The sequence below is a fragment of the Magallana gigas genome, chromosome 2 (assembly GCF_963853765.1).
Source record: "Magallana gigas chromosome 2, xbMagGiga1.1, whole genome shotgun sequence".
NCBI lineage: Eukaryota > Metazoa > Mollusca > Bivalvia > Ostreida > Ostreidae > Magallana > Magallana gigas.
Genome location: NC_088854.1, coordinates 8,382,772 through 8,399,674, shown reverse-complemented (window position 1 = coordinate 8,399,674; position 16,903 = coordinate 8,382,772). Strand labels below are relative to the sequence as shown.

The window sequence follows — 16,903 nt, the reverse complement described above, 5'->3', positions numbered from 1 at the left end:
ATTAAACTTTGTAATTATATATTCCTGTTACAAATGTTTAAGTTTTTGATGCGTTTTCTGATTATAGACTAGTGAACGAGCAAACAGTGTGTTCACTGACAGTGGAATCTCCTAGAGGTATTGTATCACTTATCTATCTTAAAGTTTGTCTTTCCTTCATTAGCATTATCAAAGGAAGTTATTACTGCCCAACAAAACCTGTGGGTCTTTTTATGACCAGTTTCCCTCCCTGATTCACAAAATACCGGACCTGTCCGCGGGAGCTTGCTGTCGATCTGTTGCTTGAGGTCCATGCTGAGCTGGACTTTGATCTTGTCCCCAGAGGAACTCCGCCGATGGTGGCCTGGGATTACAACACTGAGACTGTTGGACTGAGAGAGGGAGGGGGAGGAGGTAAAGAGTTTGGAGACGGGGGGTCGGACGGGACTGTCCCCCTGGGAGCTGTCGGTGGAGGTGGTGTCATACTCTGTAAAGCAGCACACAACACGCAGGCTAATTACACAAGCTAGGGCTGTACAGTTCCTGGCAGGGGTCGGTGTACAATGAATCTCATTAAGAGACCGAAAGATGCAGTTATATGATAGTTAGCAGAAGTTGTATAATTTATGTACTGGTGTATAGTGACCGATTCAGATTAAATATTTGTTATCAAAAGTCTGTATAGTATGTACCACATAATGCTTAATCATTTATAGACAAATTTTGTTTGTAGGTATACTGAGCTAAAAGTAGATAATTTCTGGTTCTGTGGAAGTTTATTACTTTTACCTTTCCTGGAGGAAAATAATGAAAAGGTTTCTTTGGAATCTACATAATTATTCAATATCATCCAATTTAAGAAAAATCAATACTCATAGCTTTGTAAAAAAGTTATTTGCCATTGAGAAAATATGAGAACTTTCATCATTTCTAATGAAATATATTCTGCTTGGAACTGTACACAAAAGAAAATTACAATTGAAAATGAAATTTGAAAAAACTCAGCATAATTGTTCTTTAAAATGCAAGTTAAAGAAATGAACCATCTCAAAAGTGAAAATATCAATGAATTAAAATATGAGCATGCATTAAAATCATAAACTCATTTGAATTCAGCAATAGATTAACAATAGAACACCAAGAAGCACTTGTCTAGCACTTAACAACAGCAATACAACTCCACAGGAGAAGCCCAACTACACAGAACAGACACTGACCTTCATCTGGGACCTGGGTGTAACTCTCGTCCCCAAGGAACATCCTTCGAGCAAGACTCCGGTTGTACCAGGCCTTTGGAAAGGAGAGAATTTCCGACAACCTTCTCATGTCATATTTAAATGCAGCAGATCCAATGTCACAGATAGCTGCAAGAGTCAGACAAAATATTTTAAGTTATCAAAAAAAAATTTCACGCATCTAAATGTACATGTAAGTAAACGTATATTGGTTTCTTTTACAATTTATGTTTATGTTTATCACTCTTGAAGTGAAGAGACACATAATTTGAGAATGTGTTAAAAATATGCTCAAGAATATGAAGTGGATGTTTGTACCTGAAAATCTGACAATATTAGACTTCGCCTCCTTGTCTGAGCTCCGTAATTCAATTTTACGACTACGGGAAATGTTTATCTTAACAAACTCAACATTCAGACTGAGCATATCTCTGCGAGTTTGTTCTGACCAGGCGGGCTCATTTTCCTGAATACTACCTGTAATCAATGTGTTAGAAAGAATATTAAAAACAATTAAACAAGATTCAATAACAAACAGTTTCTTTCAGTGAACAATGATTTACATGTACAAAAAAAAGTCTGTAGAAATTCTTTACACTGAGGCTTAATGTGAAATAAACCCAATTATTCTACTGCAAGTCAGACTGTAGGTAATATCCCTATTAACACTGGTCAATCTTACCAAGATTGTATCCAGGAGAGGCACCAATGTTTGGCTTCCTTTGATTTCCCCCGCCATAGGGATGGAAGATGTACAGGGAGAAGTCGGACATGGCCCCAGTAAAACTAAGTCCCCCAACAGACAACGAACCACTGTCACTGGAGGAGGTGGTGCTACTGGCCCTTGGTCGGGCCTCACCATAGACTCGGGATCCACTGGGGTGCCTCTCACGCAGCTTGGAGACTGTAAACAGACATTTTAAACTGCCATAGTTTTACACATACATGTACTTCAAAAGCTACAAGGATATTATTATGATATATATAATTATTATGTTATACACATTTACATTCACTCCTACTGAATAACAAGCCTTCAAATCCTTCTTAAAATGCAAACAGTAGCAGAACCTGACCTTTTGCTTTCAGTGGAGGCGTTCCTTCTGCTAGTCCTGACTCAATGTCTGTACTCTTTGTGGAGAACACTGTCTCTAGAGCTGGTAACTTCAGCAAACATTCCACTCGAGAGGTTGGCAGGCAGTTGAAGCGGATGATGGAGGGCTCCACACGGATAAACACCACCACATCCACAGGAAACGATGTCTGATATACCATATTACCCAGGGTACTGTAGGAGCTGTCCATCGCTTCCAGGTGCTCAGTGCTGCCCTCTTCTGGTGAATGTATGAAATGGAATTACTAAGATAAATTTCCTCTTTTGTTAGATAAAACTCTTTGAATTTTAAGACTCATGTTCTTGGTTAGAAATGAATTGCCAGGGAAAACAGACCTTTCTTGCTTTGCTGGAGCATTGTTAGACCAATTGGAATTGGTTCCAAAGCTTGCTCAAGGAAATCCAACAAGCATGGGCTGATAACCATTTCCTGGAGAGGAATTTCCAAAAGTTAATGTCAATACAGTAGAAAACAGGCTATTAAAAACTGAAATAAATATACAATGTAGCTGGAATAGGCGTCATTTCTAGAGATTTTCTAATACTGTAAACTTAGAGTGTCAAGAATTTTGTTATTATAAATGATTATGAACTTCAATTTTTTGTTTCGTGCAAAAAATTTAATATTTACTTATTCTTTCAGTAAATAACTGAAAACAAACCTTAAAAAAATGAAGAAGTTAAAAACAGAATGTACCATTATGGTAATAAATCAGAAAATACAAGTACACTGGAAAATCAACAAATGACAACAAATACAAAATACATGAAACTAGAACTTCCTTTTTGGGATTGAAAAAAAATCTCCAACAAATTCCTTCAACATTCATAAATGGAAATTGATAACCCCCTGGACTCTACCAGTATCCTCCAATCACAAAATGAAAATATAAATTCGATAGAGAGCCCTTTCTATTTTCTGTCTATTGAATAGAAGGCTGTGAACTTTAGAAAATTTCTGAGGGTAAAAGGTTGAGATGATTGTTTCTGGAGTATACATGATGGGAGACTAAAAGTTCTGTTTCATTAGATTTACACTACAAACCTTCCTTGTCATAGATGCATCAGATTTCTGTAATAATTGTTTGATTCACAAAATGTAAGAATCCATACAATGTTCTTACTGGTACATAATATTTACTTTCAATTTTTTTTTTCATTTTGTAATCATAATTCTAAATCATATTTCAAAATGAAGAGGAAAAAAGTCTCAGATAAAGCATGTACCGGTAAACTATAAATAAACTTTGCAGACACATAAAAGTGTTCTTTAAATACATGACATTGTAACAAAATGTTACAAATACATGCTGTTAAAATGACTGATAAAAACTTAAAGGTTACATGTATCTTTAACTGATCTTAAATTAACTAAATACACATATTTAGTACACATCACATGATAGAGAACATGTACTTGCTGCTTCATGAAGCTTAAACCTACCTCAGGTAGGGACTGCAGGGACAACCAGGCATATAGGTTTGCTTTCTTGACCCCTGACTTCTTGGAGGGTGCAGATGAGGTACTTTCCCTGGATTCTATTGACTCCAGACTGAACGGAGGTTGAGGCCGAGGTGGGACTCGAGGTGGAGGAGGGCTGAACTTCCTCCTCATCATTACCTCCTCCTGCTCCTCATCGATCTTCACTATCACCTTAGGGAAGTCTGGCGGTGGCCATGATGTCTTGTAGTTGGACGATTCCTCAGCCAGAGGGCTGGATCCTGGACTTGGTTCAGGGGTGGGGGATTTCCTCCTCCCTGGTTCCTCTCCTTCAAATGAGTCGGCAGATGATTTGGACTTCATCTCTTGGTCACTGCTATGAGTTTTGGAATTGTAATGCACCTGAAAGTTCATGTAAATATAGAAAAAAAATTGATTAGAAAAATAAAACAATGTGAATAGTTTATTGTAACCAAATATGTACACATACATGTATATCGTAGGAATTCAAAATGAAATTCATGTGTTTTGGATGTTGACCCTTACCTTGAGGTCAATACTTGGCAGGAAGAACACAGTGTCCTCGATCTGCTGGGGTGCCTGTGGCTTTTTCCCTGGCACTGACATTGGAGTGGAAGTCATCTCAATCTTCTTGCCCTTTTTCTTAGAAGAAGGAGACAGTAAGGGGTCTGGTGTCTTTTCCCTCTTCTGTTGTCTGAAAGAGGTGGGAAAATAATATTTTAAATATTAAGTGATGAAATAAACTACCAGTAACGTAAAGCTTAGGGTTTAACTTCTGTAAATATACAAATGTTCAAATGATATAAAACTACTGAACCACCCACTTCTTTGTTGCATCTTCCTCCTTGGTGTCCTTGGGGTGCAGCACACATTTTCCACTGTCTATAAAGACTTTTACATCCAGCTCAAAGTCAATGTTGGGTTCGGGGGCGGTGGTGGACCGTGAAGATGACCCCCCACTCCCCAGACTGGGGGTCAGGGTGTTGTATTTACTGGAAAAGTCCAGGCTTTCTGTTGATGCCCTGAAGTTTACATATTACCAATAAAATGTATAATCACTTCAAAAATCATTGAAATCAATATTACAGAGTACCTTCTCATAAAAAGTAAGTTTCTGAAAAGATATATCATATTCAGTAGAAAAAAGCATTGATTCAAAACCTTCATGTCCTTAAATTCATATGGTAATAAATCACTGTCCTATCAATTTTAAATCAATATTTGTTGAATAACAAAATAAAACCAAACAATACATTTTGAATATCTTGTACGTACTGGATGTCCTCTTTTATCACCGAGACCCTTTTGAGTGTGCCTTTGTCCTCTGGTTCTGAGGAACTCTCTGATGAGGTGTCTGAGGTAAAGGAGGAGTCACTGAAGAGCAGTGAGTGGTCCTCAAGTTGAGGACTGTATTGGGAGTAGGGGTGGGAAGATTTGGAATCAGGGGTCCTACAAATAAGAACAGTTACAACTTTTATTTCACAACAAAAAACTGATGTAATGTTTCGGTGCTAAACTGTTTATTTCCAGCTAAATCATATTATCTTCTACCAATGTAAAGACAAACTACTTACTCTGGAGGAGAGTAGGCGATAGAGGCCCCAAACTGGACTTTACTGGGGAGGGTGCGTGTTCCATCCCACGCGCTGTTTCTGTTGAAGATGCCCCTGTTCTGACCAGCGATCCTCTCATAATCAAAGGCACTGCAAACAGATTTAAAAAATCAATTAACACAATCAGAAAAACTTGGTGAACAGAGAGCAATAAATGTTTCATAGTCAAATTGAAAATGAATTTTGAAAATGAGGCTTCCAAATACTCTTTCACATGCTGTTGTTTATTCTAACTTGGCTACTGTTAATGATAATCTGGTTACATTAAACATTACCCTACAGAGTAAACACAGTTCTACCTTTTCCTCTCCCTTGTTCCTCCGTAAGACTTGGACCTTACATGGGCTGGTCTATTGCCTAAACCAAGCTGGTCCTTCAGAGCAGATGCCTGATTTAAAGAAAAATACATCAATTACCTAATTATCAATTAGATAATAATTTAAAACCATATAATATTAATTTGATACTAACCCCTACATTGATAAGCTGCCTAGGCTAAATGAAGACAAAGCTTTTGAATTCAGATATTTGTAAATCCATCTTTCCCCATGTAAGACAATTCGACCAATATGTATGTAACTCACCCGACTTTCACTCTGTTTCTTAAGTTTGTTGAGCATTTCCCGTCGGAAATCCTGGAACACAATGGCTTTCAGCTCCTCCAGTTTCCGGGACTCTACCTCTATTGTTTGTAAACTAGCTCCAAGTTGCCTGTAAATAACAATTTCAAAAGACTTATGAGTGAAAAACTTTGTATTTAAAGCATAATATATATATTAGGGATGTCAACGAGTACTCGACTATCGCTCGGTCATAACGATCATCGACTAAAATTTTCTTAGTGGATTACTAGAAATAAAGTGAATAGAATTTAAAAATATTATTCATTTTTTCTTAATGTGGCAGTTTTTTTGGCTACAAATGTAAAAAAATCCAAAACAAAGCAGTTTTTTTTATCCACATGTTTAAACTGCAAGTTAAACTCTTTTCCATCGGTGTCCATGGTGTATATTTAAAGCGGCTAATAATTGATCTCTTTTGAATTACATGGGCAGACATGTACTTGAGAACAATTTGTGTTTCCACTAATCAGTTATTTCTTTGATTAGATGTTTGCATAATCAAAAATTAAATCATCATTGATTTTGTCAAGGCGTTTGCTTTTATAATCATTAATCTTTGATTATTAATTAGACACGGAAAATTATTTAATCAACATGAAACAGGTCATATATTTGATTTGCCTATTAAGATGATATGGAGCTCAATTATGTGTAAGAGTCACAAGAAAAAAAGGAAAAGCCAGGACATTTTCTAACGGATATTTGAATAAAATACTTCTCAATTTATTTTAAATCAAATACATCTAATACATACATGTATTATCATAAGTTTTTAAATTTTTTTTATTCCAAGTTAAGGTGTATATGACAGTAACATTATTTGATTTAAAAAGGACACCCATTTTCAAATAAATCATCGAGTACTCAACTACCGCTCGACTAAAGCCTCCGATTAACCGACTAAGCCAACCGAGTAAAATTGACATTCCTAATATATATATATATATGTATAATAAGAGCATATTGTTCTACATTTAAACAAATCAAAACATGTGATAAAAGGAACTTCCCCAGATGTGTGATGCCATATGTGTTTTATCCTAAGTGTTGAGTGTTCTCTATCCCCTCACCAAGGCTCAATGTAGAAAATACACAATTTGTTGGATAAAAACATGCCTTATTATATCATATACATGTACCATCACAAGTCATGGAAGATCCTACCTGTACAGTGTACTCGTATGTTTAAACAATATTAACATAACTATGTCTTACTTGAGATCCTGCACCACTCGAGCCTGCTCATTCATTTCTTTCTCGATCAGGCGGAACCTGAGTTTGGGGTCCATAGTGGTGTCGTACACATAGGGTGGGAGAGTGTCCATCATCTGACTGGGTCGTCTAATGGAGGTCATCGACTGTAAACAGGTCAAACACACAAAGAAAAGTAAGTTTGTTGTCCATGAATTCAACGCAGACATTCTTAAAAAATTCCTTCTCTTTCAAAGTTTTTACTTCTTTGTCTCCTTTCTTTTTAAAATGATTATTTCCACCACTCAAATATACATGTATGTACAGGTACCAGAATAACATCTATCTTCAATCTAATGAACATCTACTACTTAATGCAACTTAGATATCACTATTGAATTCTCATTTGAATTTTCAAGGGGAGATAACCTCTGAGGGACTATCCATTGAGAAGACATGGTCAGATCTGGCATCCATTTCATCCTCCGATAATTCCTCATCCGGTTCCCCAGCCAGGGTTGTCAGTGTCTTACCCAGGGAGGAGAAACATTTGCCTACATTGGTGTTCAGGTGAACTGCAATTCCCTGCATCTCCCACCTCACATTCAGGATCCACTTGGCATTACTCAATGGATCTAATGACAAAATATTCACAAAGATTAATTTTCCTGTTAAAAATGTGCTTTTTTTAAAGAGAATATTCATATAGACAGATCAAGATAACTTGTCCCTTATTGATGGATTAAAATAATGCTAATCAATCTTACAATTTACTAAATAAACATATGTTGGTCTTTAAAACCAACAAATTTTGTAGATAAATAACTGGTAGATTACAAACTCCATCAACAAATACCAGCCTCTGTAATTCTAAGACAGGTAACACCTGTGATTTACCACGCTGTGAACTAACACTACCTGAGGCCTGTTTGTTGATGGTCCGGGAGCACACTTCATAAGTCCCCTCAGGGACCACGCAGGCATTCATCACTGGGCTCTCCTTGGGGTCGGGCTTCCAATCATCCCACGACGTCTCGAAATCATCGGCAAATCTCAAACAGAAATCTGAGTAATAGATAAAATTACTAGTATTTACTTGCAGGAAAAAACAGTTGCTCATTTAATTACCATACTTTAAACAATTTTATAAAAATAACTATGACAACCAAGACTTGACTTCCTGACCTTGAAATCTGCCCTTGCTGACCAGTGACCCAGATGAACAGGCAGAGATCTGAGTGCTCTTGATGGTCAACACTAGCGCTGACCCCGGCTCGTTGTCCACAAACACCGTCTGAGGGGTGGTAGGGTACAGCTGTAAACACAGTCAAGATTCATTTCTTTAACCACTCTAAGCAATAAGGTGTAAACACAGTCAATCTGAAGTATTAATATTAAGTTATTTTCAGCACTTGAAGCTGCAAGTAAAAATTTAGTTCTTGTAACACCTCAATTCATGCATGTTTAATACATTGAATATTGAAGTTTTTGATGAGGATTACCTGGGAGACAGAGGTGACAGGAACACATATCCCCATGTCGTCGACTGTCAGCTGGAGAAACAGCGTACTGAGGGAGGTGGGGGACCTGACCGCTGGGATCCTGTCAATCACCTGTCTTGTCGCATTCAACACCTGGACAGAAAGATCAACAAGAAATGTTTTATGTTTATTTAACATTCTATACACTGTGTTTATGACAAATAACTGATATACCAGTAATATGAGAGTCAAGACCAACTACGAAATATCCCCAAAAATACAGACCATATTCTATATATGTTTTTATTTTGTATTGGTATATCATACAAGTTACATAAGACACGTCTTTATGTACAGGTACAACAACATTTAAAGGTTTGATTTCTATACCTCTGTGTTTAAGGCCATCCTTTGTTCTGTCCAGTATTCATAAGCGTTCTTGTAATTCAACCATACAAGAACAGCTGTAAAAATATAACGTTGAGTTTAGTGAACAGTTTAAGAATGAGAGAAACCTACCTGCATTTTTACTTACCTGGATATGTTTCTCTCACCTTTATCAAAGGCCTGGGGCTGGGCCAGTATGATGGGGCGTGTCAGTGTAATCAACAGGGCCTCCTGATCCTGGGCCGCCCCGGGGATCAGCTCGTCCTGAAACAAGATCAAACAGTTGTGTAATAAATAAACCACGGACACAACCAATAGAGAGAACAAAGACTATATGCAGATAAATCAGCCTTTCTGTTTTATCAAAATCACTGAATACATGTATTTTTAATGCATGTTCTGTCAAATTGAGAAATGTTTAAAAGCATGCATCATTGTTGATTCATTTCTTTATAATAGAGGCATTTTAATATGTGTTTACATTATGTATGCTTATTTTATATGGATGACAGTTACCTAATATTATGTTTTTTTCCCTTCAAGAACTCAAACTCATGTATAAATGTGTGCATTCTATTAGATATCAGTTTCACCTAAAGTTACGTTTACCTGCAGAGCATTCCTGATTCCAATCTTTGTCTTGAAGAAAGCCATGGTCTGAAATTCTGGTTCTGCTTCTTCAAACATGGGGTTCTAAAAATACCATCCACTCAAAGTTATAATATATAGAGGATATGTGTCATCATATGCACAGAGGCAGCAGAAGTGACCACAATACATCTTATGACAACTCATCGAAAGACAACTCAACAAAAAAATTCATCGATGCGACAACTCACCGAATGGACAGCTCATGGATACGACAATACATCGATACTCATTGAAACTCTTTGAAACTTATTGAAAGTGAAAATAAAAGTAGACACTAAAAGTGAAAAGTAAAACACAATAACTAATAGGTATCAAAAATTTTAATTGTATTTGCACTGATAGCATTTACATTAATACCTTATATTGTGTGCTGGCCCTTAAAGGTATGGTAAATAATTGCCATTCGCGACTCGTTCTCCAAATGTTGAAACGATCAAGTAAATCTATTTGATTATTGTAATTTCTTTTTTTCGCGGCCCATCAGGTTCCTCGCCTCGGACTAGGACACCGATGATCATTTGGGTTTGTGCTTGTTCACCTTTCAGTGACATGAAGAACTTATAAATATCGACGACATTCGAAAACCGTTTATGCCAACCCTTGCTTCCAATAACTTTTTTTTTTTCATTTTTCCGATCACAAATGTAAATAAAACCATTGTAAGCTAATTTGATTTTATTCCTTTGCAAAGGAATAAATGTAAAACCGCTTCCTCCCTCAGCCATATTGTGACTGAAAGGTGTTCAAACATTTATATTTTTTTTTTCAATTTATATCGATGAGTTGTCCTCATCCACGAGTTGTCTTTCGTTGACATGTCGCGTCGGTGAGTTTTACTTGTCTTTCGATGAGATGTCCAGCACCGCTGATGACCTCTTACCTTTATCAGCTGTCCAAGGGCAACATTCAGTTTCACCTGGGCCTTTATAAACATTTTCTCATTGACTTTAGGAGCTGAAAGAAAATAAAAATATACATTTGATTACACTTTCTTATTTATTACTCTGTTCTTTCATAATAAACATCCCTGATAATTTTATTTTTCCTATATATATATAAAGTATAAAATTTACGTTTATCTTTAGCCTCCGCTGTAGCCATCAACACACGATTGGACACCTCCAGTTCTACCGAGCCCGTCTCTAGCCTGACGGCACTAGAGGTGGGGGTAGTGGCCGTGATCTGGACGCCCTGGTAATAAACAGATTCATTCATCAGTAAACCATCACCTAAGTTTGTCTATCTCATAATGTGCATGCTTGGACTATTCAATATTTGTGTGCCTGATGTCAGTTGTATGTAGTACCGGTATATTTGTATTATATGTATTTGGGGATATAATGTCCGTAAAACAAATGGTACTCTGCTTGGACAATAAATTATCCAACATATATTACTGTTTCAATGTTTAACAAAAGAGAGGTATACAGATTCAGCAAAATAAGCAATTCTTTTGATACAGATTTTGTTGTTCTTACAATTAAGGTAATTAATGTGATCATTTGATCAAAAGCAATTAAAAACTTGTAATACATGTATTTGATTAGGCCAAACATAGGTACCTGTACACTGTAATTATAATATGCCTCCCACTAAAACAACACCTTCACTTTTCTACTGTAATATAGAGCAGGATAATTAGAACTGTGGACCTTTTGATCCCTGTGGTACACAGAGCCCTCACTGCTATTTACAATACAGATCCCAAACAAGCAAGATCCAAAGTTTGAACATGGACCCTCTAATTCCCTCAGATATTGGGAGAGATGTCTATTATATTCTATCCCTGCATGACAGAGCACTTCTGCAAACCATACAGTTGAGTAAGTAAGCAATTGAACTGTTTGATAGAGTTTATCTAGCATAGCAAGACTTCAATATTAAATAAAAGCAAAAAACACTTCCCAACATTTCTTGATGCAAGGAAAAATATAGTACATTCTAGTAAGGATATTTTAAACTTTATCAGCAAACTATGTAAAATGAACTTATCAATAAGTTCACTTTTCAATAACAATGAATTAAGTTATCAATGAATTAATTTGTGGTTTGTTTGTTGTTAGATGACTACAGAGAGGAGCTGACGACCAAGGCCCGTAACTTCATGTTGATCGGGAATCGAGGGAGAGCACTCTTGCTGATGAAGAGGAGGTGTGTTGCTGATGGCATGAAACACATGTACTCTCTCTACCGACAGAGGAAATGTCAACAACTCGTGTCAGCCCTGTCCCTAACCATTCCTAGTCTCAGGGAGAATGCAATTATACCAGACATGGAACCTGAGACCAGGCATGAAGTACTCCAAGTGGAGAAGTACGCTCAGACAATGATGATTGCACAGTGCTCATTCTCCCGAGTGGACTAGCTCAGGATTAGGTTCAGTAACAGTGATCAAACACCTGAGACATTGTGATGATACATGTACAGTGCCACATTTCAAATGTGAAAAGATACTATTTATAAGCTCATCTTAAGTGCAGTTTTATAGTTGTTTGAGTGCTATCAAGTGATATGTTTTTATATTTTAATGAATAAATGATATAATGTAAACAATGTGGTTTATCTTCAGTCTTGTTAAGTACTGCACTGCAAGGCTCAGTACAAATTACAGCTCAGTACAAAAGTAGAGTCCCTGACCTTGAACCTGAAGCTGAATGAGTAGAGGAGATCCTGGGTGGTGTGTTTCTCCACCTCCCCCTCCTCCCACAGGGGGACGGGCTGGTCCGACCCCGAAACCTTCTGTACCAGTTCATTCACCTCCTACACAACAAACACAAAACTCATCATCAAAATAATTCATTGATGAACAATACAATGAAATGCTATGCATAGGTCATGGTGTCATACATAATCAATAACGATGCATATTTATATCTCATTCCAATGCCAAACTCCCATCATTAAGATAAAACAAAAGCTTAATTTTTCATGGATTTAAAGGAAAACAAGGAAATAAGATGTACTACCATAAATCGCCTATTTCTTATCTTAAATATCTGTCAGCAGTACACAAATATTACCTTCATAAAAACTTTTTGGACAAAGACAAGGTGATTAAGCAGATCTGTGGTGAGACTGTGCTCAAGCATCCCTATCTCTGCCACAGCATGCAGGAAATCCCCCTCCTTCAGCACCAGTCCCTCCCCGAGCTTATCTGAGGGGGTCTCACCCTGCTTGTGGGGTCGGTAGTCTGCATACATGTGGATGGGAGGTAACTCTATCTCCGCCTCAGAGGGAAGTGAAGTCTCAGTTGTCTGCACCTGAAAGAAAAATAATTCAATAATGTTATATTCCTTAACTAATTGTTAAAAAAAAAACAAAAACCTGTCGCTGTTTATAATTTGTATATTGGTTGAAAATGAATGAAGAACGAAACAAAATTTTCAGAGTTATTCTTGCATAGCTGACTACTTTTAATAAAGCAACAATCTGCCTACTTTAACATCTTTTGATTTGTCAGAGTGTCAAGAGAACAGAAAACTGGGTGTGCATAGCCTTGTAGAGAACAACAGAATTATAAAAAGCCCTAACTGTCAAAATTACTGATAAGGTAAACGCTGTATTTGGTAACACCTGTGGACAAATAATCACTCTCTTTTACCAAATCTACCCACTCAGTGAAAACACACAATTCTACTCTCACTTCAGTGCAGATTCCATACATTTTTAAATTTTACGCAAAATTTTATTTAAAAGTGAAACACATAAATAATGGACTAAAATTGAAACATGTAACTACCATATTCTTAGTTTTATAATCTCTAGTAATGGACTTTGTGTTTGTTGACTCTTGATGTCATAATTTCATCTAAAGCAAAAAGCCCCCTCTCCACCTTTCAAAGCATTATTACACTAATAATTAAATTAATTTGAAAAAAAATTATTTCTATATTCAATATTTTTAGGGGTAAAATTGGCACAAATGATACACTCAGATCAAATCTTGAAAGATTTAAGGCAATATGAAAAAGTTAGATTTTTGCTGTAGTGAACTTGTAAAGAAGCAAGAGGTGTTTCTCTCCACAGATTAAGAAGGTGTGTCAGTAATGCATAATCACCAGACATGAGATCACTCAGGTGTGACTACCTACCTGTGTCTCTAAGCGCTGTAGGAGTCAGAACAGATAGAATATATGATGTTTTCATATAAATTACACTTGATAAAATACCCTCAACCCCACCCCCCCTCAAACCACCCCCTTGAAAAAAGAACAAAAACACACGCCCCCCCTAAAAAAATCAAAACAAAAACTCCCAATAAACAAACATAAAACGTTTGTAATCAAACCCTGCAATAGTTGTCAGATAGCAAATGCCTTAGCTCCCTTGTAGAAGATACCATTATAATAGACTTGTTACATCCAATATAAAGCTGGACTTACCTTGGACTTGAAGCTGAGTTGATGTTTCTGTAGATCCATTGTGAACCTGGACTTCTTGCCGGTCATACCACTCAGAGTGATGGAACCGGTCTGTCAGTCAGAAACCAAACAGAGTTATTACTACTGGTATACAACTCATTTATACAGTGTTCTTAATTGAATTAACAGGTATTCAGTAGGAACTTAGAATGTATTTAATTAGGAGAAATAACCTTATGTTGAGCCTTTAAAGAGGGCAGGAGAGAAGCTCCTGTAATGAGTCCTTGAAATATGGCCTTGACATGAATGTGGAGGAATTTAGGTCGATTGATTTTCTCTCCTTCCTTGGCTGGTGTCTTGGGTTTCTTGACTGCCTCCCCAGTAAATGTTTCTGCACTGCTAACTTCCTGTACAGTATCCAAATTACGACTGCAAAATAATCCAAACAAAAGTTTATACAGTTTACTTCTTTTCAGTATAAAAGGTACATGTACATTATAATCCTCTTGACACAAGTATATTTCAAACAAAATTAATAACCTTGACCTCTGACCTCCATGAGACTAACCTTGACCTAGAAACTGGCCTCCTGAATTCTTGCAGGGTACTAGATATTTGCTTGGAGCCCCTGGTCATCATTCCATGCAAGACGACAGGGTGCTGGGGGATATCCACCTCAATTAGCCCGACAGAGATCATGGCAGAGTTATGTTCCTTGCCCCTCCTCAGAATGGTGGTGTGAAGAGCTTGGGTCTTATCAATGGTGATGGTCACCACAGTTCTATAGCAACAAGTCACATACAATTATCCTGGTTTTCTTTTTATTTCAGGATTTATTTTTTTAAAGAAAGTCAAAAATACTTTCCCTCTCATTTGCTCAAACTTTGAAATGCATAAAATCAAAACCAATACTATAATCATTATGATAATAAAATGTCAGATGTATATTGTATTTAAGGATTTATAATGAGTAATTATATAGTTACACAACGTTATATCAATGATATTTTGCATAATACACTCCTGTACAAATAGTAATACCTGTACTATGTACTTTATTTATTATGTATGTATGTATACACTGTGGGTATTTATCAAGAATATTCTCATGCACTTATACATGTACTAGTAAATACATGTAACAAAAATATTGATATCTTAGTGTTAACACATTGAAAATTATGATATTGTATATTTACAAGATTTAGATGAAAAGCCAAAATACACACTTCATATCAATGAGTAATTTGTATTAAGTAGATGAATAATATGTCAAGTATTACACACTCAATCAATACAAAGTCGTTTATGGTTGATTTGATTTGTTTTAGTTTACTTACAATTTGGACAGTCGAATATATTGGCTAAGTAATCAACAATGCCATATTACTTACAATAAATGTTTGTGAAATATATACTGTATGCCTTAAATATTAAATTGACAAGATTTGGTAGTGAAAAAATTAAACCTGGAGATATTTGACTTAAAAACAATGGAGATCCTCCCCTTGGTCAACTGCAGTGGATGACATAAAATATCAGCTAGGAATTATCTAACATATGTTTAGTAGAGCACTTGTTACAATGACCTTGAATTTTGGGGTCATCAATATGTCATGGTCAATCTGTGTATTAAGTTTCATGAGTTTAGCACCAAATGTTCTCAAGATTGATAGTCAGTCAAACAGCAGAGAAACTTATATCCGGTACACTTACACACAAAAAATACTTTTCTTCAAAAGGGGCATAAATAACAACTACAAATTCTTTCAAATTACAAAAAATAACTTTTAGAGTCGTCGTAGGAACAATTTATACAAATTAAATATTGCTTATACATCTATTTCTAAGTGATAAAAAAAAATCTATCTAAATTTTGAGAATATTATGATTCTATCAAAAAGTTTATGGAAATATCTGGCCCACAGTCCCATTTCCTTATTTCTAATTCTTCTCTACCAAAAAGCTTTATCCCGTCTTCAAAACAAAAATATATTACCTTCCTCTAATATCTCCATCCAATACTTACATGTACTTTTATGGATTAAGAACCTTTCTCCATACAAGCTTATAATACCTCCCTTAGACCATATTTTACATAAGCTTAGAATAACTTTCTCTACAATCTTTATCTCATGGAGGTTACGGTAATTAACCCTTCTCCCTTGCACTGCCCCATCCAGCCAAAAGCTTGGTCCCATAAGGGCTTATATGAACCTTATTTTAAATAGACCTAATTTTCAAACTCCTCTGTCCCATACTTTTACATCTCCTCTCTCCCCCCTCCCACCAGACTAATGTATTCTACCTATCACATCTCTTACTTCATTTCTGGGGGGATGCCCTCAAATAGCTGGACAAGGGTGTTTCCGATGTGTGCAGTGACTGACGATTCTGAAGACTTCCTTTGGACAAAACCTAGATATACAAGATCAAACATAAATTTAATTACTGGTACAAATTACCCATTGTATTTGAAGGCAACAAGTGAAATTGTCACCCTGAGAAAACCCATGTGCAGTTGACCACTGACCTTTGACCTTTTCCCTGTATGTACCGCTGGCGTGGACATTTCTCAGTGAGGCTTCCAGTTTAAGACCACTAAGAACAGCTAGGATCTTCACTTCCTGTACTTTGGCAATCCCAAAAACAACCAATGGAATTGTTTCCCCCACATAGATACCTGTCAGGATAAAAGTACATAATGAAGTTACACTGAACTGGTTTAAGTTTAATGGGAAATATAGTATGCTTTAAAAGTGACACTCTGACATATGGATGCTTAACCAGCTCAGTAAAATTCATA

General features: G+C 36.4%; 1 protein-coding gene across 5 annotated transcripts in view; it reads right to left on the bottom strand.

Annotated features, from left to right (window-relative positions):
* Nucleotides 1-16,903, bottom strand: part of LOC105344891 (bridge-like lipid transfer protein family member 1) — a 44,049-nt gene that overhangs the window by 7,479 nt on the left and 19,667 nt on the right. The window contains exons 26-57 of one of the 5 annotated variants that reach the window (XM_066074835.1): nucleotides 16,631-16,780; nucleotides 16,422-16,515; nucleotides 15,438-15,461; nucleotides 14,666-14,878; nucleotides 14,331-14,526; nucleotides 14,119-14,208; nucleotides 13,828-13,842; nucleotides 12,757-12,996; nucleotides 12,374-12,496; nucleotides 10,810-10,927; nucleotides 10,617-10,690; nucleotides 9,695-9,778; nucleotides 9,253-9,349; nucleotides 9,089-9,162; nucleotides 8,720-8,851; nucleotides 8,403-8,532; nucleotides 8,136-8,282; nucleotides 7,647-7,852; nucleotides 7,242-7,384; nucleotides 5,988-6,114; nucleotides 5,703-5,791; nucleotides 5,365-5,493; nucleotides 5,066-5,239; nucleotides 4,615-4,812; nucleotides 4,316-4,484; nucleotides 3,773-4,171; nucleotides 2,665-2,758; nucleotides 2,291-2,548; nucleotides 1,897-2,118; nucleotides 1,533-1,691; nucleotides 1,197-1,343; nucleotides 251-466 (exon numbers count right to left, since the gene is read on the bottom strand). In XM_066074835.1, the coding sequence (XP_065930907.1) occupies nucleotides 251-466; nucleotides 1,197-1,343; nucleotides 1,533-1,691; nucleotides 1,897-2,118; nucleotides 2,291-2,548; nucleotides 2,665-2,758; nucleotides 3,773-4,171; nucleotides 4,316-4,484; nucleotides 4,615-4,812; nucleotides 5,066-5,239; nucleotides 5,365-5,493; nucleotides 5,703-5,791; nucleotides 5,988-6,114; nucleotides 7,242-7,384; nucleotides 7,647-7,852; nucleotides 8,136-8,282; nucleotides 8,403-8,532; nucleotides 8,720-8,851; nucleotides 9,089-9,162; nucleotides 9,253-9,349; nucleotides 9,695-9,778; nucleotides 10,617-10,690; nucleotides 10,810-10,927; nucleotides 12,374-12,496; nucleotides 12,757-12,996; nucleotides 13,828-13,842; nucleotides 14,119-14,208; nucleotides 14,331-14,526; nucleotides 14,666-14,878; nucleotides 15,438-15,461; nucleotides 16,422-16,515; nucleotides 16,631-16,780 (4,731 nt within the window). The remainder of the gene's footprint in view (nucleotides 1-250; nucleotides 467-1,196; nucleotides 1,344-1,532; nucleotides 1,692-1,896; nucleotides 2,119-2,290; nucleotides 2,549-2,664; nucleotides 2,759-3,772; nucleotides 4,172-4,315; nucleotides 4,485-4,614; nucleotides 4,813-5,065; nucleotides 5,240-5,364; nucleotides 5,494-5,702; nucleotides 5,792-5,987; nucleotides 6,115-7,241; nucleotides 7,385-7,646; nucleotides 7,853-8,135; nucleotides 8,283-8,402; nucleotides 8,533-8,719; nucleotides 8,852-9,088; nucleotides 9,163-9,252; nucleotides 9,350-9,694; nucleotides 9,779-10,616; nucleotides 10,691-10,809; nucleotides 10,928-12,373; nucleotides 12,497-12,756; nucleotides 12,997-13,827; nucleotides 13,843-14,118; nucleotides 14,209-14,330; nucleotides 14,527-14,665; nucleotides 14,879-15,437; nucleotides 15,462-16,421; nucleotides 16,516-16,630; nucleotides 16,781-16,903) is intronic. The other 4 variants (XM_066074836.1, XM_066074839.1, XM_066074837.1 and 1 more) reach the window with 4 other exon arrangements.